Source organism: Eulemur rufifrons, chromosome 3 (assembly GCF_041146395.1).
Source record: "Eulemur rufifrons isolate Redbay chromosome 3, OSU_ERuf_1, whole genome shotgun sequence".
Taxonomy (NCBI): Eukaryota; Metazoa; Chordata; class Mammalia; order Primates; family Lemuridae; genus Eulemur; species Eulemur rufifrons.
This window is the reverse complement of record NC_090985.1, coordinates 17,091,638-17,105,716: the sequence shown is the minus strand read 5'-3', so window position 1 is coordinate 17,105,716 and position 14,079 is coordinate 17,091,638. Positions and strand designations below refer to the sequence as shown.

Here is a 14,079-nt window from a genome sequence, read left to right as displayed (position 1 = left end):
TAGGAGATTTCATCATTGTGCAAACATCACAGAATGTACTTACACAAACCTAGATAGTACTACACATCTAGGCTGTGTGCCTATTGCTCCAAAGCTACAAGCTTGTACGGCATGTTGCTGTACTGAATATGGTAGGCAATTGTAACACGATGGTAAATATTTGTGTATCTAAATATATCTCAACATAAAAAAGGTACAGTAAAAATGCTATTATAATCTTATAGGACTACCATTGTTAATGAAGTCCATCATTGACCAAAATGCTATGCTGCACGACTGGATACATGGAGAAAGAGAGAACAGGATTCAAAAACTATCACCCATAAGTCAAATCTGGTCCTTATTGGTTTTTTCCTTTTTCTTTTTTCCCACCATTGGTTTAATAAAGTTTTATTGGAACACAGAAACACCTATTACTTTACATACTATCTATGGCTACTTTCATGCTACAACAGCAGAGTTGAGCAGTTACAACAGAGACAGTATGGACCACAAAGCCTAAAATATTTACTTTCTGGTCTTTTATAGAAAAAGTTTACAGACCCAGTATACTTAAAAAACTTTAAGTCATATAGTTGAATAAAAAACAAAAGTTGCAGAATTATACAGTCAGCATATCATTTATGTTCTAAAACCACAGACAACACAATACAACATAATTTCTATGAGGCCATGTAATATTAATAGGAAATGCTCTAGAAGGATAAGCACCAAACCAAATTCATACCCATGGTTACTTCCAGGCAGTGGTAGGCAGACAAGGACTGGGGGTGGTCAAAGGGACTTTGGCTGTATTGGTAATTTATTTGAAGATTGATTTTAAGGAGACAACATTCATGTATTAACCTGAATAATGCAACTTTTTTTAATTAATTTTTTTTTTAAAGTGAGGCTGGTGGAAGTGGAAATTAATAGGACTAGGTGGAATAAAACATGTGAGCTCTGATCTCGGTCTTAATTTTACTAAGCACTGCTAGAATTTTAAGTGTTCTGATCCTACACCCACCTTATAGTTTTTTCAGATCTTTCTCCTGGCATTCCACTTACATTTCCCCTTCATTAACTTCCTAACTGAGGTTTTCAAGTTGTAAGCTGAAATGACGCGGAAGATAGCTACGAAGTAGGCACAGGCCAGCAAATTTCTGGTCCTGTTAATAGTCAACTATTTCAGGCATATAATTCCCATTTCTGGGTCCCAAGGACATGCGACTACTCCTAGTTTCAGGGTAAGCATGGTCTTGCAATTAGTTCAGTGACAGCCTTCATAATGAAATATTCATATAATTGATAAGATCCTCATGAGACCTGTGGGACTCCCAACATTTTTCTGCACTTCAGAATGCAAGTAAGTTTAGCTAGTTTTGTAACAAAGTACACCTTAGGAAGGAAACTAAATTACTGCCAATGAGCAATTCAGGTCCTAGAATGGCACATATGTAACTTGAGCCCCCAACCAAGCTGCTTACCACTGTAATTTACAGAGGCAATATGGGTATACAGGATAAGATATATATAATCCATCTTTAGGAAAATTAAGCTGAAATTCAACTGGAGGAACCAGTAATTAATTTAGGATAATTATTAGTTTAAAAACCTTATGGGATTGGACAGTTTTTCAAAACAAAAACATAAAATGTCAAATGTAGTTCCCAATTGCACACATTTAAACAAATTTAGAACTCTGATAACCAATCACCTTGTAGGATACCTACAAACTAAATACACCTCTGGAAAAGGCAAGTGCTCTAAAACAATGATAATAAAAGAAAGCATCCAAAATAAAAAGAAGTAAATTCAAAAGATAGGGTATCATTGGGGCCATGATGTTTAAAGGAACCTGTACTAGGTCTATCTGCTTGAGCAATTATCAACAGGGGAAACTTGTGCAATTCTCTAATTGCAGGTACTGCAGCCACTTCTGCTTCAGAAACAAAAGCAACCAGACAGCCCCTAGAAGTGTTACTTAGTTGAAATAACCTGGGAAAACCCAGCTGTAGAGAAACTACAGTTGCAAGAGGAAAAAATCCCATTCACAAAACTGATCTTTTAAACAATCTGGTTTTAAATAAAACTCAGTATAATCATAACATCTTCCCAAAGGAGAAAGTAAGATGTTGAGTATTAACAAAAGAGAAACATTAAAAATTATACACGTACACATACATTTTAAACTAAACATAATTTCATTTTAAGTTTCTTCTTGGGAAAAAAGGTTCGCTTCTAATAAACTCACCTCCGTGTTCTAGAAATACCCGAACACATCTTTCCTTCCCTCTTGCTGCAGAGAAATGTAGCAGGGTCCAGCCATTAGCATCTCGGCCATTCGGAGAATAGCCTTGTTCTAACATCTTTCGTACTGTGTGAACATCCCCGGCGGCTACTGCAGCCTGAATCTGCAATTCTTCCTGGAGTTCAGGGTTCCTTCGACAATGGTGGTGTAACATCCTAGCTGAGTCCAGTTTTTACAAAGGATTCATTAGGTCACAGGGATCAGCCTTTAAGGGAAGGTAGAATATATGAAATTTAGAATACTGGACTCCTGATACTGTGTCCATTAAATATTACAGAATTTTCCATTTGCTAAATCAGTAAAACTTATTAATGACAGTTGACACTAGTAGTTAACATATAGTTAAGACTAAAACTTTCAGTAATTTCCCTAAGATTATAAACGATTACTAAAGGAAGGCAAGACATAAACTTCTAAACTCCTGAAACAGAAAATTTCTTCTGCAGCCTCTTGAAAACTCAAAGCAAACAACCTACGAACATAACGACATTATTTTAGGTAAAATGGGAGGTGATGTCAGGCAACAGGATGGGAGACGTCAGAGGAATCAGATTAATATCTGACTTAGGAGTTCTGATTTACTTGATGCACCACGGAGAAGATTTAAGTTACACACCATTCAAAAGTTCCATCACAGATCAGAGTTAGTAAACATGGCTATCAAATGGACAAGCGATATACTATGAAGACTACAAACAATTATGAAAAGGGGTTTTAAAAAAATCTTTAGGCTGGTTATCTAAAGGATTTTAACAATATTTTATTTTTAGCCCAAAGTGTGGAAGGTTGGAAGGAGAAAAAATGAGCCAGGTTAAGTAAATTAGAGTAAAATGTTTGAATTATATTTACCTTCCTTTTGTTTATTTCTGTTTTTCTTTCTATCCTCCCCATTTTATTTAATGAACATTTTACTATCCCTTTTTTTGTCACATTCTCTTCTGCGTTTTTCTAATTTCTGTTTTCTAGAAGTTTTACTCTCTAAATATTCAAAGTAGCAAGATCATACAATGTATTTTAAAATTCTATGAATCCAAACAATGTGGTGATTAACCCCATGATAAAATTATTTTAAAGGAAAAGTAGTACAGTGGATTCCACAGTCTCTAAAAGGTCACAAAAGAGGTGTGTACTAAAACTCAGTATAAAATGAGATTCTCATACAAATAGGAAAAGTCCAAATTGCAACCGTGAAAAGTTGCATCTTATATGTGTACAAAAAATTTTCATTATGGTTTTCAGTTTTTAAATACATAGAGAAACCTAAACTAATGACCTTCTAGAAAGCCATTTCAACTGGGCTAATTTGAAGGAATAGATTAGATTCATCTCTTAATTAGTAGCTTCCATTTCTAAAAATAACAAACAATTGTGATAAAGCCCTTTAAAGACATTTTGTTCTCATATGTAGGTTAGACATCTCAGGATAATCTTGCTACCAATAATAATTTACCTTGCAAAACTTCTTGTTATAGACTGTACAAAGGTAAATTTAAGCCTAACTTAGGTTGAATAATCACAGCTCAAGAATACAAACATCCTATGTTGTTTTATACATAGAAAATGGTGTTGTTACATACTCATAAGTATCACTAAGTGTTACGGTTTAAAAATATCAAGCCACTGCTACAAATAGCTAATTCCTCAGAGAAAACTGAGAAATAAAAGCTTTCTTGACAACTTGTTTTCTTAATAAACAAAGACTCCCCCTTATCTCTTCGCTTAACTACTTCATTAAAATTGTCTCTTGTCTTAGAAATTTTAAGATGAGAATCCTTTCAGAATAGACTTTTGCTTGTTCTCAGTGTTATAAGAGAAAATGTTGAAAACCGTCAGAAGGAATTAATGAAAACTATTACTATATGCTCACAATCACCTTTAACATTTGTTTAAATGAAATGATAATGTTGGCACTTAAATGAGGTCTACCATGCAAGAAAAAGATTGAAACAAGATCAAAACAAACCTGGATTTTGTTTTCGTGAGTGGTATACGTAGTGTATATTAGCTAATTTAAAAGAGAAAAGTAAAAGTTAAACTAAGTTTTCCCCCTCACAGCACAGACAACCAATGACCCTGACTCGCCTTACCTTATGGAAGAGTGCCCCTTCTCTTGATGTGTGGATTGCCTAATAACCATTGTGCACATACAGCATTGTGGGGAGGGGGCTCAGGGTGTGCCCAGACTGCAGAGCAAAAAAGCCTCCTTAACCTAAAAACAAAATAACAATCATAGAGAAATTCCTTAAAATAATAAAGAATCATAGCTGCCTGCAGTCTACCCTTTGGTGAACTTGTGACCTTAAATTTCAGTACTTTTACAACAAATCTACAGAGCAGAGAAAGAACTCAGGTCAATTCTTAGAAAAAATAGTCTCGAGTTACATATATTCATCTCTAGTAAATATGATTTAGTTTCAGGATTTTTTTCTCCCCAAATGCAGTTTTTTGAAAAAGAGTAAATAAAGAAAATAATAAATCACACATTTGGAATTTGGATGCAAGTATAGATCCTTCTTTTTCCTCTACTGAGAATATACTTTCAGATTTATTTCATTTTCATTACTTTTTAACTGACACCATTAGACCCCCGCTCTTTCTAAACAGGACTAAAATGAGAATATGTGTGCATTCGATGCAGCAGGTGGCCAGGGGCAAAACGTAATCTGTGACAACTAAAAGACTGTGTCTTTAAATGCTAGTTCTTCATATGCCCTAAAGGCATCAGGTCAATCACTTTGAAATTGTTATTCCTTTATGCATACACCAAACTAGATAAAACATTAACAACACTCTTGCTGGCTTCCCCACAAGAATTCTGAAAAAAAAAAAAAAAAAAAAAAAAAACACGCTAGAACTAAAAGAAAAGGGATCTTTCTGCATGTCAATTAAATCCTAGCTCTGTAAATTCCATTAAGGATTAAGGACACATGCAAGGTGACTTCCATTCATCACACTAGAATCCCTGTAGGAATTATGTATTGGGAGAACTACCACCCTATCCCCTGGTAGCAGGTATCACTTAAACCTTCAGACAAGGAAAAGTTAGGCCACCTGGCAAACTGACATGCTGCCGTACTAAAAAGTTGTAGGTACTGCTGACTGCACACCAAAATTTTCAACCAATCCAAATTAGTATAGTCCACTTCTACTTTTTCTTCTTTTTGCATCCTATTTTTCCTTGTCAAACTTCTTCAAGGAAAGCAAAGAGACTTCGCCAACTTCCACTTGGAAATAAAATTTGATTTATAACTCTATTATTTCTAAATAAATGAAGTAGACGTGATCCAAACTTCTACAAGGCAAGCTGTAAAATATGCAGAACAATCCTTATAGAAATGGCGGATTCTAAGACTGAGGCAGGAAATACACAAGATGAGCCTAGAGCATCTTATCGTGCTAGAAAGGAGGGAAGTGCTTAAAGAAAAACACAATGATGGGGTGGGTATGTCAAAGGGACACAGGAGACAACTGAAAGAGCTCTCAATGGCCAAAGAGGAACAATCTGAGCAACAAAATACTTAAAGCAGTATTGGATTATAACCCAAAGTATAAAATGAGTATCAATTAAGTCCTTATTAATATGAAAAACAGATTGAATAAAGGGGGGAGAAATAAATCTTTTGTTCAGAATTCCAAATAATTTGTGTAGATAGTTCCTTCTCAAGGAGGTGATAAACATATATGTTAATGTAAGATGTTAATAGAAAAAACTGGATTTGGAGTTATGAGGGAACTCTATACTATCTTCATAATTTTTCTGTAAATCTTAAACTATACTAAAATTTATTTAAAAAATGCAAACCAATGTCTCCAATTATGAGCTTCACACATTTCCACAAATGAACATTATGTGATCAGTTTTCACACAAGCTACTTCTACATTTTAAGAATTAACTTCACTGGGCACCTTACTTTTAACTGTGTCCTCAGCACCCCCTGCCTCTCTAGAGAAGTGGCAATGACACTATAAAATAAAGGAATATACCAAAGGAGGTAATTTTCTAAATAACATATATTCAATGTAAGTTGTCTTAAATTAATGATACCTTGTGGACTCAGGAACTACTGCTACTCTGAGCATGCATTCTGTAGAAATTCCATTCTAGTTTTAACAGTCAGAAAAAAAGAAAAAAGTATACAAACAAGGAAGACTTTCTTTTCCAGTCTACATGGGGATCAAGAGAAAACAATCAAAACAATCTAAGCTTCCAAGCCTTTCTTCTGTTGGCCATATTAGAAATCACAAATTTAGAAATTAAAATACATTACCACCCACTTTCCATACAGATGCCAAGTGAACTTCATTTTGTTAAAATCAAAACTTCTTGCTTCACATAGTTAGAAGAAAAAGTCTATACTGATAAAATAGAGTGAAGAGTAAACATAAAACAAGATGTTTAAGACCTGTCCAAAATTACATAAACTTCACCAAATTTGACCACATTTCCTCAATTTCCTTTGGTGTAAATGATTAGACATTAATGGCTTTTTACATATTATTTTCACTAAAAGTCCACATATTTTTTGATTAAGTGATACAAATGAGAACTGTGCCTTCTGATTTCACATAAACTAGAAACAAGATATTGGTTTGGTACTCAAAAAAAGAAATGAGCATTTCTTTGCAAAGTAAACAAAGATACATGCTGGTAAAGAAATAAAATCAACTCCAAGGACATTGGCTCTGAGGAAAAAAAATCTACTAATGGTTCACAAAACTTAAGAGGGAAGATGGATGCAGAAATACTACAAAGCCCAACCAAAATGTATAAAATGGCTGAAATGCATGTTGATGAGCTCTACTTGTATGACAAGAGCCTGGAACCCAAAATAAAGTAGAATTATTTTAGTGTCACTCAACATAGCATAGTGTTTATGTTCCAAAACAAATAAGAGTATTTGTATTTCCTCCAAATTACTGCCTCTGTACAACATAAGGATTTATTATCATATACAACTTATCTATGACTCACATAAGTTTAAACAGAAAAACCAATAATTTTCATGAAGTGTGTATGAGGCAATAGAGAAAATTTTAGGTTCACTTATCCAGACCCAACTCAAAGCTTAAATCACAAGTATTATAAATGATAAGATCTTGTCAATATTATCATATTAAGTCATGTCTGCCAATATCATCTTAGCAGCTTGGTACCAGTGCCTAGGAAGTTTACAAGAAAGGAGACAGTGATTCTACTTAAGAAGTACATTCAGTTGAGAATGAAATGAAAGGCTGAAAGTCAGGTATTAGATATGCTAATATAAACTATATCTGACTTTAGCTTTTTTAGAAATGGTGCATACTTCTATGTTACCAAAGTTAAATGTGAACAAAATAAAGAGATACTGTGTATGTCATAATATTAAATAATTGGTGTAAGGAATATAAGTATTGGCTATGACATACAAAGATGAATCACTCAAATACAATCAATTATTCTATGTGAGAATCTGTATTTAGTTACCAAATAAATCAAAATTTTTTTTTCCCCAAACCACATGACTAGCAATAGAATTAACACAAAATTAATTGCCGGGTTGAAAAATATAAACTACCTAACTGGCCATGTTGGTAAATATTGAACTGAGAGAGACTCACTCCCTGACCAGGAATTGAACCCAGGCTGCAGGGGTGAAAACACAGAATTTTAACCATTAGGCCACAAGGTGAATTCCACGTTGGTAAATAAATACCCAAATTAAATACTTTAAATATTTGGCACAACCTAAACCAAATACTCTCAATAGTGCTAATATTAGAAACATTAACAGATCCTGACAATTTATACATATTCCCTAACTTTAGAAAAGCCATTAAAAGATGAGAGGATCCATGAAATACTATTTAAGCAACGAGAATGAACTGGCTGGGAACCAGGAGCAAGCAGTGTCCCCTATTTACCTTACATGCTTGACTAGCCACAGACCCTCTCCCTTACCATCTCATGTGAAAACACCCTCAAAAACAAAAACATCCTAGGGGTTAAATCTAAAGCAGAAAAAAATATTTGACCAAGAGACTTGAATACAAAATACATAGTACTTTATTTTGATCTTAGAAACATACTGCAAATATTTTAGTATTTTTAAAAAAGTTCTAAGGTAATCATTAGGGATCTCTCTGGGGAATTCCACACTTAAATAGTAAATATTAGCCTTTAACTTTATAGATTTCTGCACAAATTTTACTGAAATGAAGTAGTCAATTACCCTTGATTCCCTACATATAAATATAAAGACCGCCCTAAATTTTCACCGTGGAACAATAATTGATAGATATTGATTCTAAATCCCATTCGGGACTCTCTTCCTTTGGCATCCAGTTCCAGGTCTCATCTCAAGAATATGTAAACCCTCCGATCCCCTTAAAAGCATCTTTAGGTATGGTTTTGAGAATATAATCACTAAAGATATTAATTTCTTTTTGTGGAAGACAGAAAGTCCAGTGGAACACGGTAAATCAAAAATCTTAACTTCTGCTACTTTAAGTACTGCTTTGTACCAAAAATCCCATAAATAATCTGAGATATTAAAATAACTGAGATTAACAAGTCACTTTATACTCTTGCTATGGAATGTTAGAAAAGTCATTGATCTGAGTAATTTTGGATTTAACTCTTGTATACTTTCTATGCTCATATCCCCTCTTTAGCAATTCCATTAATCTCCTAAACTTACCTTTAGTGCATTTTCAGAGGCAGCAACAAAATATGGGAGCAGAAATGTGACCAATAAATAAGATGCATAAATTTCAACCTAGCAAATTCTCTGTAAAAGTTTTGAAATGAGAAATCTTATCTATGAAGAGTATCAAAATTAAGCCCCAGCTATTTAACACACCAAAAGGTGACTTTCTATTTAAATTATTGAGACTTAAATAATTGTTAACAAGATATTGTGTAAATTTTTAAAAGTTCTTCTACAAAATCTGAGGTGTAACAAATATTATTTATATCTTTATAAGTTTCAGAGCCCGTTCACATTTCTCTCCCCCCCACCCCCCACACACACCAAGAGAGTTAATTGTATGTAAGTGCTTCAGGAAGGCTGACATCGCCTTCGTGCCATGCACACTATTAAGGTACACACATCCGCTTCTTACTAGGAAATAAAATCAATTTATTTTCTGAAATTCATAAATGTCAAACCATTAATTTACCTTTCCCCACCAAACCACTCTCAGGTAACTCAAAAGATTTTCTGATGTAGGTAGAGGAAAGGTGATGAGAAGGAGTAAGGGGGGAAACATTAAACTGTGGTTTAATTAAAAAGCAAAGTCATTCAGAATTAACAAGCAATTAACAAGGAATTGAGGAATTCCTATGAGAGTAAGGAAGGCTAGGGAGCTACAAAAAGGTCTCAAGGCCTCAGAGCAGAATAAATGGCACAGTGTACCGAAAGATAATGCACAACACAGAAACACACTGTACAGAAAGAGAAAAAATATATTTCTTGGGTAGAGAAGTTATTAAAATGTTAAGAATTAGGTATGGGCAGTGTTTTTGTTTCGCTAGGAAACTGGGGGCTAGGAAAGGGTGCATTCCCAGGAAACCACCCTGAAAATAAAGCACCGCTTAATGAGGTAGGGGCCAGGAATAAACAATGGGGGAGGGGAGAGCTGGCTTATTACCTTTACAGAGGATGCTGGTCAGAGGCACTGTTTCTGCTGCTTGTCTGGTGGGTGGGCAGACCCCTTCCAGCTTTCCTGTCTCCTCTAGCCAGCTCAAACCTAGAAACAGAAACCAATGAGTGGTGTAGTGCCTCAGGGGCGAGGAGGGGGCTCAGGGAAGGGGGAGCTAAAGAGGGGCTGGAGAAGTGGCAAGAGCAGGCAGTGAAGGAGCAGAGATTCTTCTCCTGCCCTCCCAGCCTGCCCCCTTCCCCTAGGGGAAGGTAACTGACTTTACCTGTCTCCTCAGCTGCTGTTTCTCTTCCTCCTTTCAGCCTCCTCCACACTCACCAACTTCTCCATTGAAGAAACACCCCAGACAGGGCCGGACCCGGGTGTTCCTGATCCTCCTCGGTGCCTCACGGCCCCAGCACAGAGAGCATCCAGACAGCCGAGCAGGCGGGAGGTGGCGGTCCTGGCCTCCGGGCAGCCTCCGGGCAGGGGTGCAGGGAGGAAGTCCCGGCTCGGGTTGTGGGGGGGCAGTCCCGGTCCAGGGGCTCGAAGCAGGGGGCTGCCGCGTTCCGGGCCAGAGGCTTCCAGCTACGAAGGGACCCAGGAGGTCTCGGGACAGCTAGGTCCCAGGTCATACAGGGTCCGAAGTGCCAGCGTGGGGTCTCCGGACAGGGGGCTTGCGGGATGCACTTTGCACTGGGCCACCCCCGCCCCCTCCCTCCAGCACTTTGGGGTCACTGGGATGGGACCAAGCCTTCAGCAACCAATCAGCGATCGCAGTGGAGCCTGAGCCTGGAGCCGTAAACCAGGTCCGGAGTGGGTGGGGGTGGGAGATGGGGGCGACTTGGTTGGCTGGTTGCTTCCTTCTCTCCTCCTTACCCCCAGCACCCCCCACCCCCTGCCTGCCGTAAAGCTGCCTCTGCATTCGCGACAATTAGAGGAGGCGTGCCGATCGGGGCTGGAACTCGTTTCCGATTGGTCTCACTCACTTCCCCCTTGGCTTCCCCGCGGTGCCTTCCGAGGCTCCGCCCCTGGCAAAGAGACTCGAAGCGGTTGCTAAGAGACGCTGTACCGAACGGGGCCTCTACGCATGCGGGAGGAGGGGCCAGCGTGTACTTTCCGTGAACTACGGTGGCCCGGAGAGGGCAGGTATTCCCTGGAATGGCGGTGTGGAGTCTGTGGTCGGAGCTAGATCCTAGGCAGGTAACCGGAAACGGCCGCTGAGCTCGGCTGCGAGGGAGGCGTGAATGCAACAGTCTGAGGCGCTGGTCTAGGTCTTACGGTTTGGGAGATGGCAGTCTCCAGGAAGCGAAGAGGGAAGCGCCCTGTCGCGCTGCACCTCCTCATCGCTTCTCAGACGCTAGTACCCGGTCCTTGGAGTGTCTGTCGGTCCCCGAGATACCGTTAGTTACCAGGCTGGGAATGCCTGGCCTCACGTGGAAGAGAGGACTCCCTTTGGGATGGGATGCTGGTTCAAGGTTTTTCCTAGAAGGATAGCGACCCTTACGGATTCCTGGGCGTGAATGGAAAGGGAGAGTGGGAAAAATGCGAGATGGACTAATCAAGACATGTTTATTAAGCACATTTATTCATTTAGCAAGTGGTTCCTGGCCACTTTTAGTCGTTGAGGAGACCACAGTAAACAAGATACTGATTCAGGGGAGACAGACAAACGCAAAATTATCAGATAGGGAGGGATATGTTATATGAAGATCAAACAAAATAATGGGATAGAGTTTGGGACGTGGTGGCCTATTTTAGATAGGTAGTGCTATGGTTTGAATATTTGTTCCCTTCAAAACTCATGTTAAAACTTATTCCTCAATGTGGCAATATTGAAAGATGGAGCTTTTAAAAGGTGATCGAATCATGAGGGCTCTGCCTTCGTGAATGTATTAATTCATTCATGGATTATTGGGGTAATGGGTCAACGGGTTATCATGAGAGTAGAACTGATGGTTTTATAAAAAGAAGAAGAGAGACCTGATATAGCACTTGAGTACACTCAGCCCCTTGCAGCGCTTCCTCCAACCAGGAAGAAGTCCCTCACCAGTTGTGGCCCTTCAACCTTGCATTTAGCCTCCAAAGCTATAAGCAATAAATTCCCTTTCTTTATAAATTACTCAATTTTAGGAATTCTGTTATAAGCAACAGGAAATGGACTACGACAGGTAGTCAGTAAGGGTCTCTGAAGAAGTGACATTTGAGCAGCGATCCAAATGACAAAAAGTTAACCATTCCAAGATGTGGGGGAAGAATTTTCCAGGCAGAGAGAATCAAAAGTGCAAAGCCTTGTATGCTGGAATAAGATTTGCTGCTTACAGGAACTGCAAGAAAGGCCAGCCTAGCTGAAGCAGAGTAGCGGGGATAATGATCAGTAATGAGATTGGGGGTTAAGGCACAGAGAGGTAAGAAGGCCTGAAGAGTCAGATCTTGAAGGGCCTGCTAAGCCATGTTTAGGGGTTTGGACTTTATCCTGAGGAAAGTAGAGAGGTTTTTCAGAAGGAAGTGGATGTGGGGTGGGCCAAGATACCACCACTTACGAAGGGATCTGTTGCAGCTGTCAAAGGTAGGAGTGCAGTAGTGGCAGTGAGGATAGAATCAGCTATTTTATTTTTATTCCATTATACTAGGCAATCATTTTATAGTTTCAAATTTTTGAATTTCCCTTTTTACTTGAAGTAGATAGCTGAATTATAATTAGAACCCAGTTATGTTCAGGATTGTTAAACGGTATTAAATTTTACTAGCGATTGATCTTTCAACTCTACCATGATTTTTCTATTATTTTCTTAGCAGTGAGACTCCAATGTAAATAAATTTAAAGTGGTGTGTCTATTGTTAAATGAAGTATATATCTATTGTTAAATGAAATGTGTAGGAGGCCATTGTTTTAGACTAAGCTTCTGCACTAGGCTCAACAGACCAGACCAAATCAGAATGAAGCCACTGGTGCTAGGTACCACGTAATCAAATTAAAGTTTGAAATGGGCCAGTTTTCTAAAATACAGGAGATTCTCTGCAGAGACTCAGAAGGGACTCAGTTTACCTGAGCCACCATGATCAGGAAGTCTCACCTCTGTTTTAACCCTATAAGGAAAGTAACTTTGAAATGACCAATCTGCTTTTCTCTCTTTTCTCTTCTTTAGCTCTTTTCTGCCTGTAAAGCCCACATCCTCTGCTTAGCTCATTGGGAGCACCTTTTCTAAATCTTTAGATGCGATGTTGCCTAGTACATGAATTGCTAATAAAGGGCAGTTAGATCTTTAAATTGTTGAAAAATTTTTTAGCAGTGCAAATATGATTTATAAGTTCAATTTTATAACACTAATTATAGAATCGGGCAGTTTTGAACTCTAAAAAGAAAGAAAGGGAGAGAAAGAAATGAACAAATATGTAAATAGTTATGGAGAACATATTCAGTCTTCAGCAGCCTCAGCACCCATGTAGCTCAGGAAATGTGTGTGCTAAATGCTGGCTCAATGGAGAGATGAAGATCTAAGAACTTCTTGGTGAGGAGCCTGGTAACTGAGTTGTCTCCTGATTCCCAGCTCTTCCACATTTCTGGCAATTTGTTTTCACTTAAAATCCTGTGTGCAAGTTACAACAATTCTTCAAACAATTGAAAGGTATAGTTTTGTCATAACCAAGGAACATAATGTTGCCAAAATTTCACAGAATGTGCTACTAGATAATTCTAAATTGCTTTATTGAATTGGTGCTCTCAAATTTGCTAATTTTTGTACTACAACTTTTCATTGATATAAAAGCAGTTTAGATTGCAGAATGTTTTTAACAAGTTAATATTGATTGGGTTTTAACAGACATACTTCATTTCCCATTCACTTAGGTAATATCAAATTCACAAAAACTGAAGCACTAATCTTACAACATATAAGTGAAGTAATTTAGGATAAATATTTATGAAGTTTAATTCATAAAACCCTGACTCAACCAGAATTGAGTTTATTCCTTGAGTAGAAAAAGACTTTATAATTGGAAAAATGCCCATGCCTGCTGCAACAATTCTGATTCAGCTGGTCTCCAGGGAGTCTAGTGCTCAGAGATTTTCCCTAGTGTTTGAGTGATTTCAGTATGTGACCAAGGTCAAGGACCACTGCCCAGAAGGCTGTGTCCTGGCCCTTAAAGCACTTGGTGGTGGAGAAAATGA

General features: G+C 37.9%; 1 protein-coding gene across 1 annotated transcript in view; it reads right to left on the bottom strand.

The window, feature by feature from the left end:
* Positions 1-10,700, bottom strand: part of ASB7 (ankyrin repeat and SOCS box containing 7) — a 39,452-nt gene extending 28,752 nt beyond the window's left edge. Inside the window, exons 1-4 of the mRNA XM_069465793.1 lie at positions 10,195-10,700; positions 9,921-10,019; positions 4,378-4,499; positions 2,234-2,495 (exon numbers count right to left, since the gene is read on the bottom strand). Coding sequence (XP_069321894.1) covers positions 2,234-2,444 — 211 coding nt within the window. The 5' untranslated portion in view covers positions 2,445-2,495; positions 4,378-4,499; positions 9,921-10,019; positions 10,195-10,700. The remainder of the gene's footprint in view (positions 1-2,233; positions 2,496-4,377; positions 4,500-9,920; positions 10,020-10,194) is intronic.
* Between the last annotated feature and the right edge of the window lie 3,379 nt (positions 10,701-14,079).